The following is a 19,498-nucleotide window of genomic DNA, read 5'->3' as shown; positions in this document are numbered from 1 at the left end:
TTTATATAATAGATAGATAGACTAGACCAAGTGCAGACCCGTTGGGTCTGTTTCCCCAACGGCGTTTTGTGGGGGGGGGGGGGGGCTGCGACATCAAACAACATTAAAACCCACAAACACACCAGGGGGGGGAGGGGGGATGTGAAGAGGGGAGAGGAGGTGGAGAAAAACGGGACAGATTTTGGGAGGGAAAGGAGCGCGGGAGTAGGGGTGTGGAGAGAGTGGGATGGGGAGAGAGATGTGGGGGAGGATGGGTAGGTAGGGGAGGAGGGAGGGAGGGGGAGAGGGGAAAGAGTGGGGAGGGAGAGTGGAGGGGGAAGGGGGAGAGGTGGAAGAGTGGGGAGGGAGGTGGAGAGGGGTAGGGGGAGTGATGGAAGAGGGACAGAGGGGTAGGAGGAAGGGGGCGGGTGCAGAGAGGGAATCATAGAACCATTGAAATTAAATGCAGGAGTAGGCCATTTCATCATCCAACTCAGTATCCTGTACCTGCCTTCTCTCCATACCCCCTGATCCCTTTAGCCACAAGGGCCACATCTAACTCCCTCTTAAATACAGCCAATGAACAGGCCTCAACTACCTTCTGTGCCAGTGAATTCCAGAGATTCACCACTCTCTGTGTGACAAATGTTTTTCTCATCTCGGTCCTAAAAGATTTACCCCTTATCCTTAAACTGTGACCCCTTGTTCTGGACTTCCCCAACATCTGGAACAATCTTCCTGCATCTAGCCTGTCCAACCCCTTAAGAATTTTGTAAGTTTCTATAAGATACCCCCTCAATCTTCTAAAATCTTGCGAGTACAAACCGAGTCTGGGGCTGATTCTATGGGTGAGATGCCGGTTTTTTTAAAATATTTGATGGGTGGGGGGGGGGGGGAGGATTTGATTAAAAATGTGTACATAAACACGACAAAATGTAATCAGGAGTTTCTATAAGATCCCCCCCCAATCCTCTAAAATCTAGCTGGTACAAGCCGAGTCTATCCAGACTTTATTCATATGAAAGTCCTGACATCCCAGGAATCAGTCTGGTGAACCTTCTCTGTACTCCCTCTATGGCAACAATGTATTTGAACATTGGGTATTGTGACATCACACAATGGAACGTTCGCCAAGTGCTTGTGCTCCTGCAAAGGCATATGTAAATGAATCCATTCCGATTGGACATCTGTGAGCATCGGGCATTGTGACATCACACGATGGAACGTTCACCAGGGGCTGGGGCTGGTGCTGATTCTATGGGTGAGAAGCCAGTTTATTTTTGAAATATTGGGGGGGGGGGGGGTGAAGGATTTGATTAAAAACGTGCACTTAAACACGACGAAATGTAATGAGGAGCGGATACTTAGAAAGAAAAGTGAAATCTCTACCGAAATGGAAAACATGTCGGCGATTCTGCTTTCCCCCTTATCCTTAAACTTTGACCCCTTGTTCTGGTCTTCCCCAACATCCGGAACAATTTTTTTTGCATCTAGCCCGTCCAACCCCTTAAGAATTTTATACGTTTCCATAAGATACCCCCTTAATCTTCTAAAATCTAGCGAGTACAAGGCGAGTCTATCCAGTCTTTCTTCATATGAAAATCCTGACATCCCAGGAATCAGTCTGGTGAACCTTCTCTGTAATCCCTCTATGGCAACAATGTCTTTGAGCATTGGGCATTGTGACATCACACGATGGAACGTTCACCATTGGCTGGGGCTCCTGCATAGGCATATGTAAATGAATCCATTCCGATTGGACATATGTGAACATCGCGCATTGTGACATCACACAATGGAACGTTCAGCAGGGGCTGGGGCTGGTGCTGATTCTATGGGTGAGAAGCCCGTTTAGTTTTGAAATATTGGGGGGGGGGGGGGAAAGGGAAGGATTTGATTAAAAACGTGTACTTAAACACAACGAAATGTAATGAGATGCGGATACTTAGAAAGAAAAGTGAAATCTCTACCGAAATGGAAAAGATGTCGGCGATTCTGCATCTGGTTTCGGAGTTGCAGGGAATCAAAGGGAGAAATGCGGCCGGAAGCCGTCCATGTAAATGGATCCATTCCGATTGGACGTCTGCGAGCGTCGGGCATTGCGATTGGACATCTGCGAGCATCGGGCATTGTGACATCGCACGGCGGGAACGAATCGAAAGGCAGAAAGGGATCCGGACGCCAGCCGGACGGATGGGGCAACAGACAGACAGACAGACAGACAGACGGGTAAACAGATAGATAGATAACAAAAAAACAAACAAACTGTTGGCGGGGCTGCCAATCATTCGGCGCCCCTGGTGGATTGATAATTTATTATGAAATAATGTTGATAGTTGCCAACACGGAATAATTTATTTGTTAAAAAAAATCATGTTAAAAAAGCGATTTATCCTTTTTTCGTTTAAAAAATATGACATTGTAGTAAATTTCCTTTTTAGTTATCCAGTGTGAAAGCAAGATGATTACCCAGCCAAGAGACACCATTGAAAGGTAGGGTCTGTCATGTCGCAGCAGGGGCTGGGAATTTTGATCCTGGTTTCAGTCATCTTAGGAGAAGGTCATCAAATTCCATGGTACATGTGATAAGATCAATCACTTCGAACCTTAAAAAACCCCGCTGTTAAGATAAAAGCACCATGTTATCCAGAGTTTATTATATTGATAAATCTTACACAACTGCTGTGAAATCATTAACCTGTAATGGTCACACAGCATCAATCTCAGCAGTGAATTGAAACTCAAAGCTACTCCCAGCTTTGAAGAGGCCCAACTCGAAACATCATCCATCCTTTTTCTCCAGAGATGCTGCCTGACCCACTGAGTTACTCCAGCACTTTGTGTCTATCAAAGCTACTCCCAACCATGTCTATATTGTGAAGTCCTCCTCAGAAATGCATGGGGACTGTGTCGACCTTGAGAATGCTCTCGCAGGCAACATATTAACAGAGTTGTACTCTACATTATATTTTATGTACAACATGCCAAACTTCTCCATTACAATTCCTCAGTTTGTCAAAACTCAACTGTCCTGTCAAATCTTCTCATGTAGGATAGTGGATAATTAAGTGGATAACAGGATGAGGTTGCTCCAAAAATATCCTGATGCACAACATTAGTGGACCCAGCACGTGAGTCTCAAAGGTAATACTGAGGCACTTGCAACTATTTTCACCAGGAACTGCTGAGTGGATGATGCACACGAGTTCCTGTTCCCCACCATCACAAATTATTTAGCCAATTCATTCCAGGGATAAAAGCTATGGGACCAAACAGTATCCCAATGATGATACAGAAGATTTGCACACCAGATTTTGAGAAGCCTCCAGCCAAGCTGAGGTGTAGTTAAGCTGATGCTGAATTTGAAAGTTGTGGCTTCAAGAACATTTCCAAAGACTCTCAAGAGTTCTTACCAGTGAGTAAGCAATATGATACAAAAAATATTAACTATTATCACTATTATTATTATTATTAACCAATATTACAGAGCTCCAGATAAAGATTGGAGTGCACAATGCAGTTAAGGCAGGGCATAAAATATCAAAGCCTTTATACTTTCAATCACTAACCATGTCTTCTGGAATTCCATACCTATCTGTGCTTATCCAGAGTTTATTGTCTTTTTATTAACCATTTGCTATTTTTACATTGAATAAAGTTTATTTTGATTTTTTTAAATCATTATAACCAGAAGCATCCAGACTTAATCTCCAAGTAGATACTCTCCAAATAGTTCTGTTTTGTAAATAAAACTATTTGGAATCTAGAAAAGTGGTGTAAAATCTGTGCAATAAGCAATTCAATGAAAAAACACATTGCTGAAGGAGACATCATTCATAGCAGGAAAGCACAGTGGTGGAGACACAAGAGGCTGGAATCTGGAGCAACAACAAACCTCTGGAGAAGAAGCAAGGAACTGCTGATGGTGATTTACAAAATAAGACACAAAGTGCTGGAGTAACTCAGCGGGTCAGACAGCATCTCTGGAAATCATGGATTGGTGATGTTTTAGATCTGGACCCTTCTTCAAATTTCTGGAGGAACTCGGCCAGTTGAGCAGCATCTGTGGTCCTGGTACAGGATTTCTACTCGACATATTGACAATTACAATCCCCCTACAGAAACACCTTGACCTTTGAGTTTCTCCAGCAGATTGATTATTGAGCAGGATGAGATGCTCAATTAACCAGCCAGAGAATTTTCTCATCGTGTATTTAACTTATAAATAAGCCTACGGTAAAAATCATCTGGAACACTTTTGTTTTCCACGAGTTTGTACTAACCTGAACTGAACACTTACCACATTTGTAAAAGCAAATCAATAAACTTCCCACGACTATCCCCATAGGAATCAGAATTATCAGAGGATTCCTTTTACCTGAAAGATGTTTAAAGGAGTTAATTAAATAAATAGATCAATAAGTTTCTCTTGGTCATGAGAATCACACCTTTAGTTTAACAATCTGGCTCTTATCCAGACCCTATTAAATGTTTACTTTTCAATATTAGTCCAATTTTTATTTAAATCATTCTAGATTCTGGTTTCCCATTGGTCTAAAGAAGCTTTCCATATCCTAAAAGTTCACTGCATTTTAAAAAAACTGTCCCTTTGTATTTTCCGTGCTGACTCTTTGGTTGATTAATAAATAGTAAATGTTATTAAGCACAATTGGTCACTTCTGCAGGAAGAGAAGATAATATTTCAGATTATAAACTATTTGTCAGAACTGAAATGTTTACTGTTTCTCTTCCCACAGATGTGGTTTAACCTGCTGAGAATTATTTTATTTTAGAGTTCCAGCATCTACAGCTCTTTTGATTTTCAGATTATTAAAATTGATTTTGTGTTAAAATCACACATAATTTTACATTTCTGCCAAATTTTCCTACATATTTATTGTTCTAAAATAAACAATCTTTTTATGCAATAAAATCCATATCCCCAGTACCAACGTTAGTAAATAACACTTGCTCTTCCAACATAAAGTCAGACCAATGAATTGTATGTGCTACCCATTTTCACCTTGCTTATGAAATTTATGCTAACATTTATGATTAAAAAAAAACATTTTATTAACCAGTTCTTCACTAATAAAAACGTTTTATTAACTAGTTCTTCAAAAAATAACAATGGTGCTTTTTTGTAGTATTTAATGCAAATGGTAACATTGTCCTCCAGTGTTCAAAGCCATTGGTTCTTCTAATTACCAAACAGTAGAAGCTCTATTCCCCTATTAATACTTTAAACAAAATTGGTGCCATATGTGAAGACTATGTGGCAGTTTTACTGGGACAGGAACATGGTTCAGGACTCCAACAGAAACATTAAAGGCCACCAAGCTTTATTAAGCTTAATGTACCTTTGAATAATAACAGAATGATACAGTGCGTACAAGTCTCTGTAAAACCCATTTTGAGGTAGAAACAAGGAACTGCAGATGCTGGTTAGTCAAAAGGGAAAAATAAGGAAGATGGGTCTCAACATGAACCCCTGCCCCTCTCTTTTGGGGGATTCAGTTTTAAGAAATGTTATTTCCTGGGTTTAAAATAAATCTAACATGTTCCCTTTGGCAGATATGGGGGGGGAAATCTGATGTTGTGATTGATGAGAGCAATCCAACAGGGAGAGTGGAATGACAAGGAACTGTAGGTGCTGCTCAACAAAAAATGACCCAAAGTGTTGGAGTAACTCAGAAGATCAGGCAGCACCTCCAGAGACCACAGAAAGGTGGCGTTATGGGTCAGGACCCTTCCCGAGACTGATTGTAGTGGAGGAGATGTGGAAGAAAGCTAGAAGAGTAGTGGGGGAAAGCAGAACAAAGCCTGGCAAATGGCCAAGAAACACATCAACGCCTCTACTTCCATAGAAATCTTAGGAGGTTTGGCATGTCACAGACGTGTCGAAAGAAACAGTGGTGATTGTGGTAACGCTGGCCTGAGAGATGTTCAGCATACCTCCTGTGAATTGATTCAGAGGGAGTGGGCAAGAATGTAGGGGGAAGATGGTCACTAAGGATTTAAAAGTCGTCCAAACTCCCTCCTGACTGCACATCAGAATTGCCGGACCCTTACGACGGTCACCTCCCACGCTCCTTGGATAAGATCTAGAAACAACACAGTAATGGGCAAGTGCCCATGTGTATCTAGATCGTAAATTACCCATGTGGGTGGAGAATGCTGATAAAACATTAGAGGGCCGAAGAGCCTTTGGATTCTGGGTATTGGGACAAAAGCCAGGAAAAGTCAAACAAAGCAATTTTCTAAGCTTCATAAAGCTTGGTATGAGTGAGTAATGGGGAAAATAAATTGATAAATCAAAGTTAATCAAGGAATTAGAATTTGTAAAACAAGAACCATAAAACAATCAGCCTCAGATAAAGTAGGAATTAGAAGTTGTAAAAAGAGAAGTGAGTAGGTTATGTGAAAAAGGAGGAACAGAAGAATCGGCTGTGTATGCTGCACCCGAATCAATTTCAAATGCAGGCTTATCAGGAAAAAGAGAGGGCAATCAGAATGTGCAAGGCTGCTAAGCAGGAGAAAAATGCACAAACCGACAGGCAGCAATAAAAGCCCTCCACCAGGCAGGAAGGAAAGATAAGTACAAACCATCTGATCGGATCAAGTGCCAATGTGAAATTGACAAGTTAAAAGGTGCAGCTCTTAGTTTAAAAAGGAAACATACAGGGAGATTGGACAAGTGGTCAAAGTTATAGAAAACCATGCAAAAAACAATGAATCATACGGGAGATTAAAAGATAATGAGCTCCTGTTAAACAGGACCCTGGGTAGTATCTATGGGACATGGATGCTAGAACAACTGGGAGAAAATCTTGAGCAGGTCGGCCATGGAAGAGTTCTCTCTTTTCGATTAGTGATGGATAATTGTGGAATTTAACCAATAGATAAACACACCCAGGGATACCTGAATGTAAATTCTGCCAATTAATTAAAGTCTGTTTCAAGGAAGGTTGTTAGGGAGCCACTGGGAATCTGGGAATGATACTGGCACTTCCAATAATCTCTGGGGCACAGATGTACAAATTCATCGATGGGTAAGAATCGCCTTACACATAGCTATCATTTTACTGTCTTTAAATTTGATATATCAAATGTATTCTTGAATGATGTTTAAGCATCGGAAAGTAGGAATGGAGACATATAAGAGATGAAACATGGCCAAGGTTCAGTGTGACCCAATTCACTCAACGCTCAATGGATCAAATGGAGGGGGTGGGGGCACTATGTAGCTTGAGACTTAATGTAAATTATCCCAACTGGCTTTGAGAGGATGCTGCTGGCTAGAGAGAGACAGAAAAAAGTGCTGGGACCTCTAAAACAAAGAAGCACCGTGAAAATCGTCACATGATTGACGTCTGGTCAGAGCATAGCTGATGGTAACTTAATGGCGAAGATGGACACAGAAAAGCTGGAGTATCTCAGCGGAACAGGCGGCATCTCTGGAGAGAAGGAAAAATATGTATAGAAGAAGGCAATCCAAGGCAGCTTTGAATATAAAATATCTTATCAAATAAACAGAATTGGATATTCTTGCTGCATTGCTTATGGATATAATAAATTTACAGACTGAAATGTCATCACTTCTCAATTTCAGCTGAATTTCTGTGAAGTTGAAGTGCTATTATTGTGAAAAGATCAACGGTTAATTTCTCACCATTCCAATTTCTGGCGACACATTTGTTGAAAGATAATTCACTGCTAGATGCATTACTGACTGGGTTTTTTGCTATGCACCTGTATTCATATTGTTCTTCTTCAGTAGAACAGTCTATCACAATAATTGTCTTGGCATAGGTCTCAATGATTGCTCCAGACTGGGATATCTTTTCCCAGTAAATCGTAACGCTGCTTTCATTGGCGACTGAGCAATTCAGAGTGATATTGGATGCATTCTGATCATGTATAAGTGTCTCAGCTATAGGTTGAGCAACTGGATCTGAAATACAAAGGCAGATACTTATGTAAGTGGATTTTTAATTGCAGTTGCAATTATTTGATATTATGATACTATTTTTTTTTTTTTGAAATGTGAGACATTATGACACAATTGCAGATGTATCTTTCATGTGCAAGAAGGAACTGTAGATGCTGGTTTATACCGAAGATAGACACAAAAATGCTGGAGTAGCTCAATGGGACAGGCAGCATCTCTATCGAGAAGGGATAGGTCGGGTCAGTTTCGGGTCAGAACCAGACTGGAGTCTGATTTTTCTTTCATGTTTTGTATTATAAATTTATTAAACTTAAAGCCTGCAATACAAATCGTGGTATTGATAATTGGGAAAGGGATAATTCTTAATAATCAAAGTGTATATTTTTACACAATATGTTAAAAATTCAGGTAGTCCCTGTCACGAACTTGGATCACGAACCTGAACATAAAAGCTCCTCGGCCCAGCCTAATTTGTTTATTTGGCAAATTGAATGGGTGCTAAACAGGTCTTGCAGGAACATAGTTGAGACTGTTAGAGAACACAATGGTGAAAACTGATTAAAAACCAGTTTTTAATTCATTGTAAGTGAGAAATGGATCCAAAATGAACATACTAAACACTTATTTCATATTCTGACACCAAGTAGAAACTGTTTAAAATAATGAAATAGAATATATTTTCCGGTGACGGGCAAGACCAGCATTTATTGCCCTCTATAATTCACCCTCTATCGAAGGTGGTGGTGAGTTGCTGTGGTGCAAGTACCACCTACAATACTGTCAGGTATAGAGTAGCAGGCTTTAATATGAGGAACAAGGAAGGACTGGTGATATATTTCCAAGTGGAGTGTAACTTGCAGGAGCACCTGGTGTTGAGACATTCTATCTGCCAGGTGCTTTTAACCTTATTTTGGCAGAGATGTGGCTGTGGAAGGTGCTATCCCGCTTGGAAGGTGGAACTATGGCGCAGAGGCAGAGTTGCTGCCATACAGCACCAGAGACCCATATTCAATCCTGACCTCCACCAATGTAAAGCACTTTGGTCAACGAGAGTTGTTTTTTAATTGTGCTATAGAGATAAAAGTGACTTGACTTGACTGTGGGTGCGGTCTGCACGGAGTTTGTACATTCTCCCTGTGGGACTGCCCGAGTTTTCTATGGGTGCTCCGGTTTCCTCACACTCTCCAAAGACATACAGGTTTGCTTTGGTAAAATTGTAAATTGGTCATAGTGTATAGTATAATGCCAGTGTGTGGGTTGATTGCTGGTTGGCATGGATTTGGTGGGCTGAAGTCCTGCTTGAACACTGTATCTCTAAAGTCTAATGTAGCCTAGGTGAGTGACATCTTGCTACATCTTATACCCTGCAGACATAGAATACAGAATGCTCTGGGGAAATGAGTGTAAAATTTAATATTGCAGAATCAATTGCAAACTTTCTCATTTCTGATCTTGTACAAGCAAGGTTACTGATGAAGCATCTGAAGACAGTTGGCTCAAGGACACTGCCTGAGGAACTTGTGCAGTGTTATTCTAAAGCTGGGATGTTTGTCCACCAACAAATAAAATGACATTGGGAGCATTTTCCTGCTGCCATTCATCCATTTTTAATATTACGATCAAATGCTGCCGGTGTTAGGAGCAGTCACACTCAGCTCACATCTGGACTTCACGACTTTGATCCATACCTAGATCCAGGCTGTGTTGAGCACCGGAGCCAGTGGTGCTTTCTCCTTTCCATGCAATAACTGAGTTCTCTAAAGCTGCAGAAATTATACAAAGTAACCAGCAGTGATTACTTACCAAATACTTGAATTATGAAAGTACTTTGATCATGATTTTTCAGTTCTGAGCCATAGTAGTCAATTCGCATTTGATACTCTCCACTGTCATCAACTTGCAAATCATCCAACACCACTGATTCACGTCTGATTCTGGCTCTGTGTTCATATCGTTGGTGCACAATTTGCAGCTTCCCCGGTTTATTGGATTGCCATGTTAAAATCTTTAAATTCCGTGGAAATCTTAATCCAAACGTAACGTCATACTGCTCTTCTTTGCCTTGATGCGCTATGGGAAACATCACTGTTTGTCCCGTGGAGGTATTAACTATGGCTTCAGGTATGGCATACAATGCTCCTCTACACACCATGAACAAATTTAATACTGGAAAATAAGCATAAATTCAATAGCAAAACACTGTCTAGGCTAGAAGTCTACAATTCTGCAAGAAATGTCTTGGATCTTAATGTAATGTTCGTCACTGCAAGAGATTTCCTGGATCTTAATGTAATGTTACCCGTCCTATATGAAATTGGTTTAACAAGAAAACTGGTCTTCCAGCCCACACAGGTCCTCCCCCATTACGAACACCCAACTAATGTACATACAAACAAGCATTTAGGAGACCAGTAGGTAGTACAGGGATGGATTTGTCGGCTGCTACAGGGCTGCGGACATCTCCTGCCGAGTTGAAATGGAGCATCTTCTGTCCCCACCGTGCCTTCTGTCCCCACCAACATCTCGTCTTTCAGAGCTGCAACAACCAGGAGCTGAGGCGAGCTGAGCAGAGCTTCGAGCACTGAGCTATATTTCTTGTGCCCGCTCGCTCTCCTATCACAGCTGTTTCTGAGATCCTCTCCCACAGAGAGATTTAAATTATTTTCCAACACAAACAGTTCTGAGTAACGGAATAATGTTCTACTCTAGGACCCCCTATGGAAGCCTTGGCGGTGGGAAAGGAATCCTCATGACAACCATAACTTAAGAGGTGTAGGAAAGAACTGCAGATGCTGGTTTAAATCGAAGGTAGACACAAAATGCTGGATTAACTCAGCGGGACAGGTCTCTGGAGTGTAGGAATGGGTGATGTTTCGGGTCGAGACTCCTTCATCAGTACCCAGTTTAACCTCAACCATGGTGACACATGGAGTGAACTTGAACTTGGAAGAACGTCATTCCCGCAAACCTACCTGCATCCTGCAGCTCAGTCAGAAATAGGCCAGTTCCCATGCATGTTGATAGGGGAGAACCAGTGGATGTGGTGTATCTGGACTTCCAGAAGGCTTTCGACAAGGTCCCACATAAGAGATTAGTATACAAACTTAAAGCACACGGCATTGGGGGTTCAGTATTGATGTGGATAGAGAACTGGCTGGCAAACAGGAAGCAAAGAGTAGGAGTAAACAGGTCCTTTTCACAATGGCGGGCAGTGACTAGTGGGGTACCGCAAGGCTCAGTGCTGGGACCCCAGCTATTTACAATATATATTAATGATCTGGATGAGGGAATTGAGGCAATATCTCCAAGTTTGCGGATGACACTAAGCTGGGGGGCAGTGTTAGCTGTGAAGAGGATGCCAGGAGACTGCAAGGTGACTTGGATAGGCTGGGTGAGTGGGCAAATGCATGGCAGATGCAGTATAATGTGGATAAATGTGAGGTTATCCATTTTGGTGGCAAAAACAGGAAAGCAGACTATTATCTAAATGGTGGCCTATTAGGAAAAGGGGAGATGCAGCGAGACCTGGGTGTCATGGTACACCAGTCATTGAAAGTAGGCATGCAGGTGCAGCAGGCAGTGAAGAAAGCGAATGGTATGTTAGCTTTCATAGCAAAAGGATTTGAGTATAGGAGCAGGGAGGTTCTACTGCAGTTGTACAGGGTCTTGGTGAGACCACACCTGGAGTATTGCGTACAGTTTTGGTCTCCAAATCTGAGGAAGGACATTATTGCCATAGAGGGAGTGCAGAGAAGGTTCACCAGACTGATTCCTGGGATGTCAGGACTGTCTTATGAAGAAAGACTGGATAGACTTGGTTTATACTCTCTAGAATTTAGGCGATTGAGAGGGGATCTTATAGAAACTTACAAAATTCTTAAGGGGTTGGACAGGCTAGATGCAGGAAGATTGTTCCCGATGTTGGGGAAGTCCAGGACAAGGGGTCACAGCTTAAGGATAAGGGGGAAATCCTTTAAAACCGAGATGAGAAAAACCTTTTTCACACAGAGAGTGGTGAATCTCTGGAACTCTCTGCCACAGAGGGTAGTTGAGGTCAGTTCATTGGCTATATTTAAGAGGGAGTTAGATGTGGCCCTTGTGGCTAAGGGGATCAGAGGGTATGGAGAGAAGGCAGGTATGGGCTACTGAGTTGGATGATCAGCCATGATCATATTGAATGGCGGTGCAGGCTCGAAGGGCCGAATGGCCTACTCCTGCACCTAATTTCTATGTTTCTATGTTGGGATTGAGTTCCATCTGATGCCAAGGCTGGGGCACCAGAGACCAGCCACAACCTGGGCAGGGCCAAAGGGTCTACTAAAGAGTTTTCAAAGAAACAATGAGCTGCAAGATTTCTTAAATTAACATCTCTGCCCCAACGGGTATATGTTGGTGAATTTGACGGATTCCTAGACAAAGATAATGCTGCAAAGAACAATGGTTATTGAGGGTGAACAGGAAACATGTGTCCAGCTTTCTGACCAAAGGCAGAGGAAATGTTCTCCCCAAGATCAAACTATGGGCTGCAATTTTAATTAAAGAATCTTTTTCAAAGTATTAAATCTGAATGTGCTCAAATAAATTTGAAATATTGCAAAAGCTCAGACAGTCAAATGACACCCACGAAGAGAAAACAAAAAATATTTCAGATCAAAAACTTTCCTCACATCTGCAAACAATTCATAATATTTTGAGATTTTTTCTTTACAACCAACACGTGCGCTGTCAGACTGAGATGTCGGGTACATTGCCATAGGTGTTTAGAAATGTTAACAGGTCGGCATTTCCTCTCCATGTTTAAATAACACAGTGTATTCATAGTTATAAGCATACCGCCTTCATATACATCTTACCGGAAGCTACTATGAAGAAGTTGCTGTTCAATGACACTGAGATTTCCATGGTGTACCTCTGTGCCTTGCCCCCTCTTCTTTTTGCGAGTGCAGAGCAATCTTAAAAGGGATAATAACATAAAATCAGGATGAGATTTTCAGCACACTGTGGTGGTTTCATGCAAACAATGGCTAGGTAACTTTGAGGAAATAGTATTCATGTCGTGCTTCCTTCCACATTGAAAAATGAATATTCCGCAATTTGAGCGCCCTGGAGAGGAAAAGACTACAAAAAGTAGTAAACACGGGCCCAGTCCATCATCGGCTCTGACCTTCCTTCCATCGAGGGGATTTATCGCAGTCGCTGCCTCAAAAAGGCTGGCAGTATCATCAAAGACCCACACCATCCTGGCCACACACTCATCTCCCTGCTACCTTCAGGTAGAAGGTACAGGAGCCTGAAGACTGCAACAACCAGGTTCAGGAATAACTACTTCCCCACAGCCATCAGGCTATTAAACCTGGCTCGGACAAAACTCTGATTATTAATAACCACTTTCTGTTATTTGCACTTTACCAGTTTATTTATTCATGTGTGTATATATTTATATCATGGTATATGGACACATTTATCTGTTTTGTAGTAAATGCCTACTATTTTCTGTGTGCTTAAGCAAAGCAAGAATTTCATTGTCCTATACAGGGACACATGACAATAAACTAACTTGAACTTGAACTTGAAATGAGCAGCTTTGTAGTATAATTGGCTTCTGTAAATTGTCCCTTGTGCGCAGGATGCATAAGTGGGCTAACATGAAACGAGGGTACGGGTGATCGTTTGTCAACATGGATTTGGTGAGCTGAATGACCCGTTTCCACGCTCTATCTCAAAAGCTCCACAGACCCGGGTTCAATCCTGGCCTAAGGTGCTTTGTGTATGGGGTTTGCATGTTCTCCCTGTGACCATATGGTTTCTTCTAGGTGCTCTGGTTTCCTCCCAATTTCAAAGACATGCACAATAAATTGTCCTTGGGATGGAATTGGCCATCAGAATCTGGTGGGGGTTGGCGAGAATGTGTGGGGGGGGGGGGGGGAGGTAAAACAAAATAGAATTAATTAGAATTATTTGAAATGTTTGTTGGTCAGTGTGGACTCGGGGACCAAAGACAAAAAGGCAACATGCAACCCAGTGATAGGCACCAGTTGACTATGCAGGAGTACATTATTCAGCCCCTGGAGCCCACCCTGCAACTTCAATTATTCTCCTGATCTGAATTTGGTTTTAGCTACACGGAGAAATTGGATAGACTTGAATTGTGTTCTGTACAACATTGGAGGTTGAGGGGTGACTGGATAGAAGTACATTAAATTATTAGAAGCGTAGATGGACATTCAGAACCTTTTTCCCAGGATGGAAATTTCCTACACTAAAGGTGAGAGGGGAAAGTTTAATGGAGATGTGCAGGGCACTTTTTTTTTTTTTTTACACAGACAGTGGTCGAGGCATTGCCAAGGGTGGTGAAGGCGGTAAATATGATAGCGGCGCTTTAGAGATCATAAGGAATAGGAGTTGAATTAGGCCATTCGGCCCATCAAGTCTACTACACCATTCAATCATGGCTAATCTGTCTCTTCCTCCTAACCCCATTCTCCTGCCTTCTCCCCATAACCTCTGACACCTGTACTAATCAAAGAGAGGCTTTTGGAAGTGCAGAGAGTAAAGGGATATGGATCATGTACAGACACATGTGATCAGTTTAACTTGGCATCGTGTTTGGCACATTGTTCATGTGCTGTACTGTTCTATGTTCTACCCGAAACCAGATCACTTGAATCCTTTAATAGCCAGAAGCGAGTCCAGATCTATTTTGACTGCAATCAGTTACCGGTCCACCACAGGCACTGGGATAGATCATTCTTAAGCTCAGCGCTACTGAGTACAGAATTTATTTCTAATTTTAGTCCTAACTAGACTAAGCGGGACCCATAGGGTTGGTCCCCAACGCAGTATTTCACCTCTCCACCAATTCCAATATTGGTGGCCAGTGGGGGGGCTTTCTAGAGAGCTAGTATGGGTGTTGTGGGCAGAAGGGACTGGTTCCAGAGGGCTAGTATGGACATTGTGGGCCGAATGGATTCTTGGGCAGGCAGCTCAGTCACTCAAGCCTGGCATGCTGGCAGCTCAGGGCTGGTGGGCTGGCAGTTGACTCACGGCTATTCCTTGAAATTCCATTTCAAGTAGGGTGCAAGGCTACCAAATTTAAGTGCAGTTTCCTACCACTTCAAGCAGGGTGCAAGGCTACCGAATTCGTGCAGTGTCCTCCCATTTCAAGCAGGGTGCACGGCCACCAAATTCAAGCGCAGTTTCATACCATTTCAAGCAGGGTGCACGGCCACCAAATTCAAATGCAGTTTCATGCCATTTCAATCAGGGTGCAAGGCCACCAAATTCAAATGCAGTTTCTTGCCATTTCAAACAGGGTGCAAGGCCACCAAATTCAAATGCAGCTTCATGCCATTTCAATCAGGGTGCAAGGCCACCAAATTCAAATACAGTTTCATGCCATTTCAAGCAGGGTGCAAGGCCACCAAATTCAAAAGCAGTTTCGTACCATTTCAAGCAGGGTGCAAGGCCATCACAAAATCACATAAAACACCACACACAGTTCAGTAGACATTCAGTATGTTCAGTTGGTTCACAGCTCAGAAAGAAAGTCATGACCTCTCTCTCCCCCATCTTGCAGAGACTGAGCCACGGCCACACATCCGGGTTTTATAGGTCCCCCCCCTCCCACCGGAAGGGGCATGGCCTTCATGGTGTGATTGCCAGGAGAGTGAGAATCTCAACTTTTTTAAAACACTAATAACACATTTATTTTTAATCGATGGGAAAATTCTTCTGCACCTGATGAGCGGAGGGGGACTCTGAGTAACATGGCCCAAAATCACAGCCATAAGTCGTAGCGCTTTTTCTAAACTCAATATACAGTGCAAACAGGAAGTGGTCAAGTTTAGACTTTTAATTTATAAGCTTTTTCAAGCCAACCACCACCACAGCATTTGCTTAGCTTTTTCAAACCAACCACCACCACCGCCACATTTGCTTAGCTTTTTCAAACCCACCAACCACCACCACATTTGCTTTGCTTTTTCAAACCCACCAACCACCACATTTGCTTTGCTTTTACAAACCAACCAACCACCACCACATTTGCTTTGCCAAACCACGTTAAGGGCACTCACAGGTCAGTACAACCACTCACAGTTTAGTAGACATGGGTTCAGTGTTATTCGCAGCTCAGACTGAGAGTCGTGACCTCTCGCTCCCACATCTTGCAGAGACTGAGGCAGACCACACTTCCGGGTTTATAATCCCTCCCCAGGAGGAGGCGTGGCCTACATGGCGTGATTGACAGGAGAGAGAATCTCAACATTTTTTAAACATTAATAAGTTTTTTATTTTTCCATCGATGGGAAAAATCCTCTTGTCCTGCGCAATGGAGTGGGACTGAGTAAGATGGCCAAAAATCACAGTCATAAGTGGTAGCTTTTTTTCTAAAAATCAATATGTAGTGCAAGCAGGAAGTGGTCAAGATTTGAGTTTTAATTACATAGATTATCTACCCCTTAATTTAAGGTTATTTCCCTAGTTCTGGGCTCCTTAGCCAGAGAAAATTCCATTCTTGCATTTACTACCACCGCTGGCATTTTGTATGTTCCAACAAAGTCACCTCTCACTTTTCTCATTGCTAAAGGTGGAGAGAACTAGTTTACTCTCTGAATACAATCCGTATCCACTTCAGATGTTTTTCTGATGTTCATTGTGAAGGGGAGACGATTAATCAGAAATGGAGGACACTGAGTGGTCATGAGGAGAGTGTGACCTTCTCAAAGGCATTTCTAAAGTCCATATAAACAACCCTCACTGCCCTTCCTGCTAAGGTACTCCAGCGCTTTGTGAGCTATAGAGTGATCTGATTTCAATGGAATGCTCACAAAGGAAAGGTTTTCATTATAACTCGAGACACATGACACAATAATCCTAAACCCTCGCCGCTCTCTAGCAACTATCGCACTTCAACTCCATCTGCCTGAAGAAGTGCCCCGTCCCTGCCTTACTTGTCGCGTTCCTCCAGTACTTAGTTTTTGTACTCAAGATTCCAGCAGCTGCAGCCTCTCCACGTTATCATAATTGCATTTAGCACAGTCTGAGCTGCTGAGTATTTCCAGCAATCCAGAGTATTTCCACCACTGCATTTGCAAATGAATTTCCACCACTGCAAAAATGGCATTTGCGGGCTTCTCGATTAGTTATGGGGGGAAAGGCGGGAGAATGGGGTTGAGAGAGAGAGATAGATCAGCCATGATTGAATGGTCTAATTCTGCTCCTATCACCTCTCTCCCCCCCCCCCTCTCTCCCCCCCTCCCCCTCTCCTCCCCTCTCCTCTCTCCCCTCCCCCCTTCTCCCCTCTCCTCTTCCCCCTCTCCTCCTCTCCTCCTCCCCCCCCTCTCCTCCTCTCCCCCCCTCTCCTCACCTCTCCCCTCCTCCACCCTCCCTCCCCTAAACCCCGTCCCCTCCACACCCCCTACCCTCTTCCCTCCCCCCCTCCCTGCTCCCCCTCACAGCACCCCCCTCTCTCCCCCTCACACTCTCTCCTTCCCTCTCTCTCTGTATCTGCCCCTTCTCTCTCTGCCCTCACTCTCTACCCCCGCCCCCCTCCTCTCTAGATGTGACTGCAAGTTGGGGGCTATGCGTCAGTAGATAGGGTGGTTATGGGGTAAAATGAGCAAATTAATAATATAAATATAATATTAAGGGGGGTAATTAGCGTGAGTGCGGGGGGGATAGTTAGTGTGTGTGACGCTGCATGCCGCCTCCCCCCCCCCCCAAACCGCACGTTGGGGGAACAGACCCAACGGGTCTGCACTTGGTCTAGTATTTTTTTATATTTTCCTCCCCGTCCCTCTTCATCCATTTACTCAGTCTTAACCCGCTTTCCCTCTATTCTTTCACTCTCATCTCATCTCTCTTTCTTTCTCACACTACAATATCACACGGTGCGTTAATTTCTTTCCCCCCTGAAGTAATAACCTTGTTGTACCGACCCTTTCCTCCAGAGAAGCCCAGTCTGAATGCAGCCCCAGTACTTACTCTGCGGGACGGGTCTGTTTCCCTCTTCAGTGTGAGTTGGAGCCAATTATCCTCGGATTCACCATTTTAGCTCCACGGTAAAATCACCCCTAATCCTGTAATGAACCACGCGCCATTCATTGCGATCATGGCTGATCGTCCCCACTCCTTATCAGTCGTTTTCAACCTTTGTTCCAGACCGCGGGCTTTTCTTATCTTCCCGAGGATGGGCAGGGACCGGGCTCCTCTCCATCGCCCCGATTCTAGTACAGGTTAACAACTACAGGTTCTTTATCCACGGTGATCAATGCAGCCAAAGTGCCAGAGTCACACGAGGGAAATCTTATGGCGAATTCATGCACCTGTGGAGACACCGGGCAGGTCGCCAAATGCCCGGAGCTGCCGGTAACTTCACACTGTCGTTCCACTGGTGTTCTTTGTAAACGTATTTGGCTGCTCATCCAGTAATCTACTCGCTGTTTTCACCACGTTGTGGTTTACTTTCAGTTTGTTTCACGAAATACCCTGCTTCTAAACAGCGGGCACGCCAACACGGGAGAGCCCTAGGCAGAAATATCTCTTGTCTGGCCGACTGAGTTGCTCCAGCATAGGGAGATAGTCACATAGAAACATAGGAAATAGGTGCAAGAGGAGGCCATTCGGCCCTTCGAGCCAGCACCGCCATTCATTGCGATCATGGCTGATCGTCCCCAATCAATAACCCGTGCCTGCCTTCTCCCCATATCCCTTGATTCCACTCGCCCCTAGAGCTCTATCTAACACTCCCTTAAATCCATCCAGTGATTTGGCCTCCACTGCCCTCTGTGGCAGGGAATTCCACAAATTCACAACTCTGGATGAAAAAGTTTTTTCTACAATACAATACAATTTATTGTCATTTGAGCCTCTGGGGCTCAAACGAAATTCTGTTTCCACAGCCATACAAACAAAGACAATTTCCTAGACATACACACAATTTAATTCACACAAACATCCATCACAGTGAACCCACTGTGATGGAAGGCAAAGTCTTTTCTCTCCCTGTTCGCCATTTCTCTCCCGATGTCCAAGCCCCAGGCGGGCGATGATAAGTCCCACGGCTTTCTCACCTCAGTCTTAAATGGTTGGTTCTGGACTCGCCCAACATTGGGAACATTTTTCCTGCATCTAGCTTGACCAGTCCTTTTATCTATATTACTAAAACTCTGTTCTTGACCGGTTTTGGCTTTCTGTGCTGCGGTTTCCGAGAGTGCGCCGCCACCTACGGCCGTCATTTTTGGCCACCCCGCTCAGCGCCCTCCTCCGCCGCATGTGTGCCGAGGATTTTTCCCGTCGATGAAAATTGACAGAGATATTAATGTTTTTACAACATTCCCCATTCTCTCTGCTGCCCCTGCTGGAGGGACTATAAAACAAGGAAGTGATGTGCCTCAATCAGTCTCTGCAAGTGGTGTGCCTCAATCAGAGCTCCTCTCCCCCCCTCCCTCTCCTCTCCCCCCCTCTCCTCTCCCTCTCCTCCCCCCTCTCCATCCCTCCCCTAAACCCCCTCCCCTCCCCTCCACACACCCCTACCTCCTCCCTGCTCCCCACCCTCATCTCACCCCC

At 43.7% G+C, this 19,498-nt stretch overlaps 1 protein-coding gene across 4 annotated transcripts in view; it reads right to left on the bottom strand.

Annotated features, from left to right (window-relative positions):
- Window positions 1-2,278: 2,278 nt before the first annotated feature.
- The window catches only part of LOC116979678, a 28,183-nt gene continuing 10,963 nt past the window's right edge, over window positions 2,279-19,498 (bottom strand). Inside the window, exons 2-7 of one of the 4 annotated variants that reach the window (XM_033031373.1) lie at window positions 18,164-18,173; window positions 12,784-12,882; window positions 9,734-10,096; window positions 7,652-7,933; window positions 4,280-4,357; window positions 2,279-2,599 (exon numbers count right to left, since the gene is read on the bottom strand). In XM_033031373.1, the coding sequence (XP_032887264.1) occupies window positions 2,571-2,599; window positions 4,280-4,357; window positions 7,652-7,933; window positions 9,734-10,096; window positions 12,784-12,832 (801 nt within the window). In that variant the 5' untranslated portion in view covers window positions 12,833-12,882; window positions 18,164-18,173 and the 3' untranslated portion in view covers window positions 2,279-2,570. Of the gene's footprint in view, window positions 2,600-4,279; window positions 4,358-7,651; window positions 7,934-9,733; window positions 10,097-12,783; window positions 12,883-17,914; window positions 18,032-18,163; window positions 18,174-18,255; window positions 18,516-19,498 lie in introns of those variants that run through there. The other 3 variants (XM_033031371.1, XM_033031369.1, XM_033031370.1) reach the window with 3 other exon arrangements.

This window comes from Amblyraja radiata, chromosome 13 (assembly GCF_010909765.2).
Source record: "Amblyraja radiata isolate CabotCenter1 chromosome 13, sAmbRad1.1.pri, whole genome shotgun sequence".
NCBI classification, from domain to species: Eukaryota; Metazoa; Chordata; class Chondrichthyes; order Rajiformes; family Rajidae; genus Amblyraja; species Amblyraja radiata.
The sequence above is the reverse complement of the archived record's forward strand: the minus strand, read 5'-3'. Positions and strand labels throughout refer to the sequence as shown.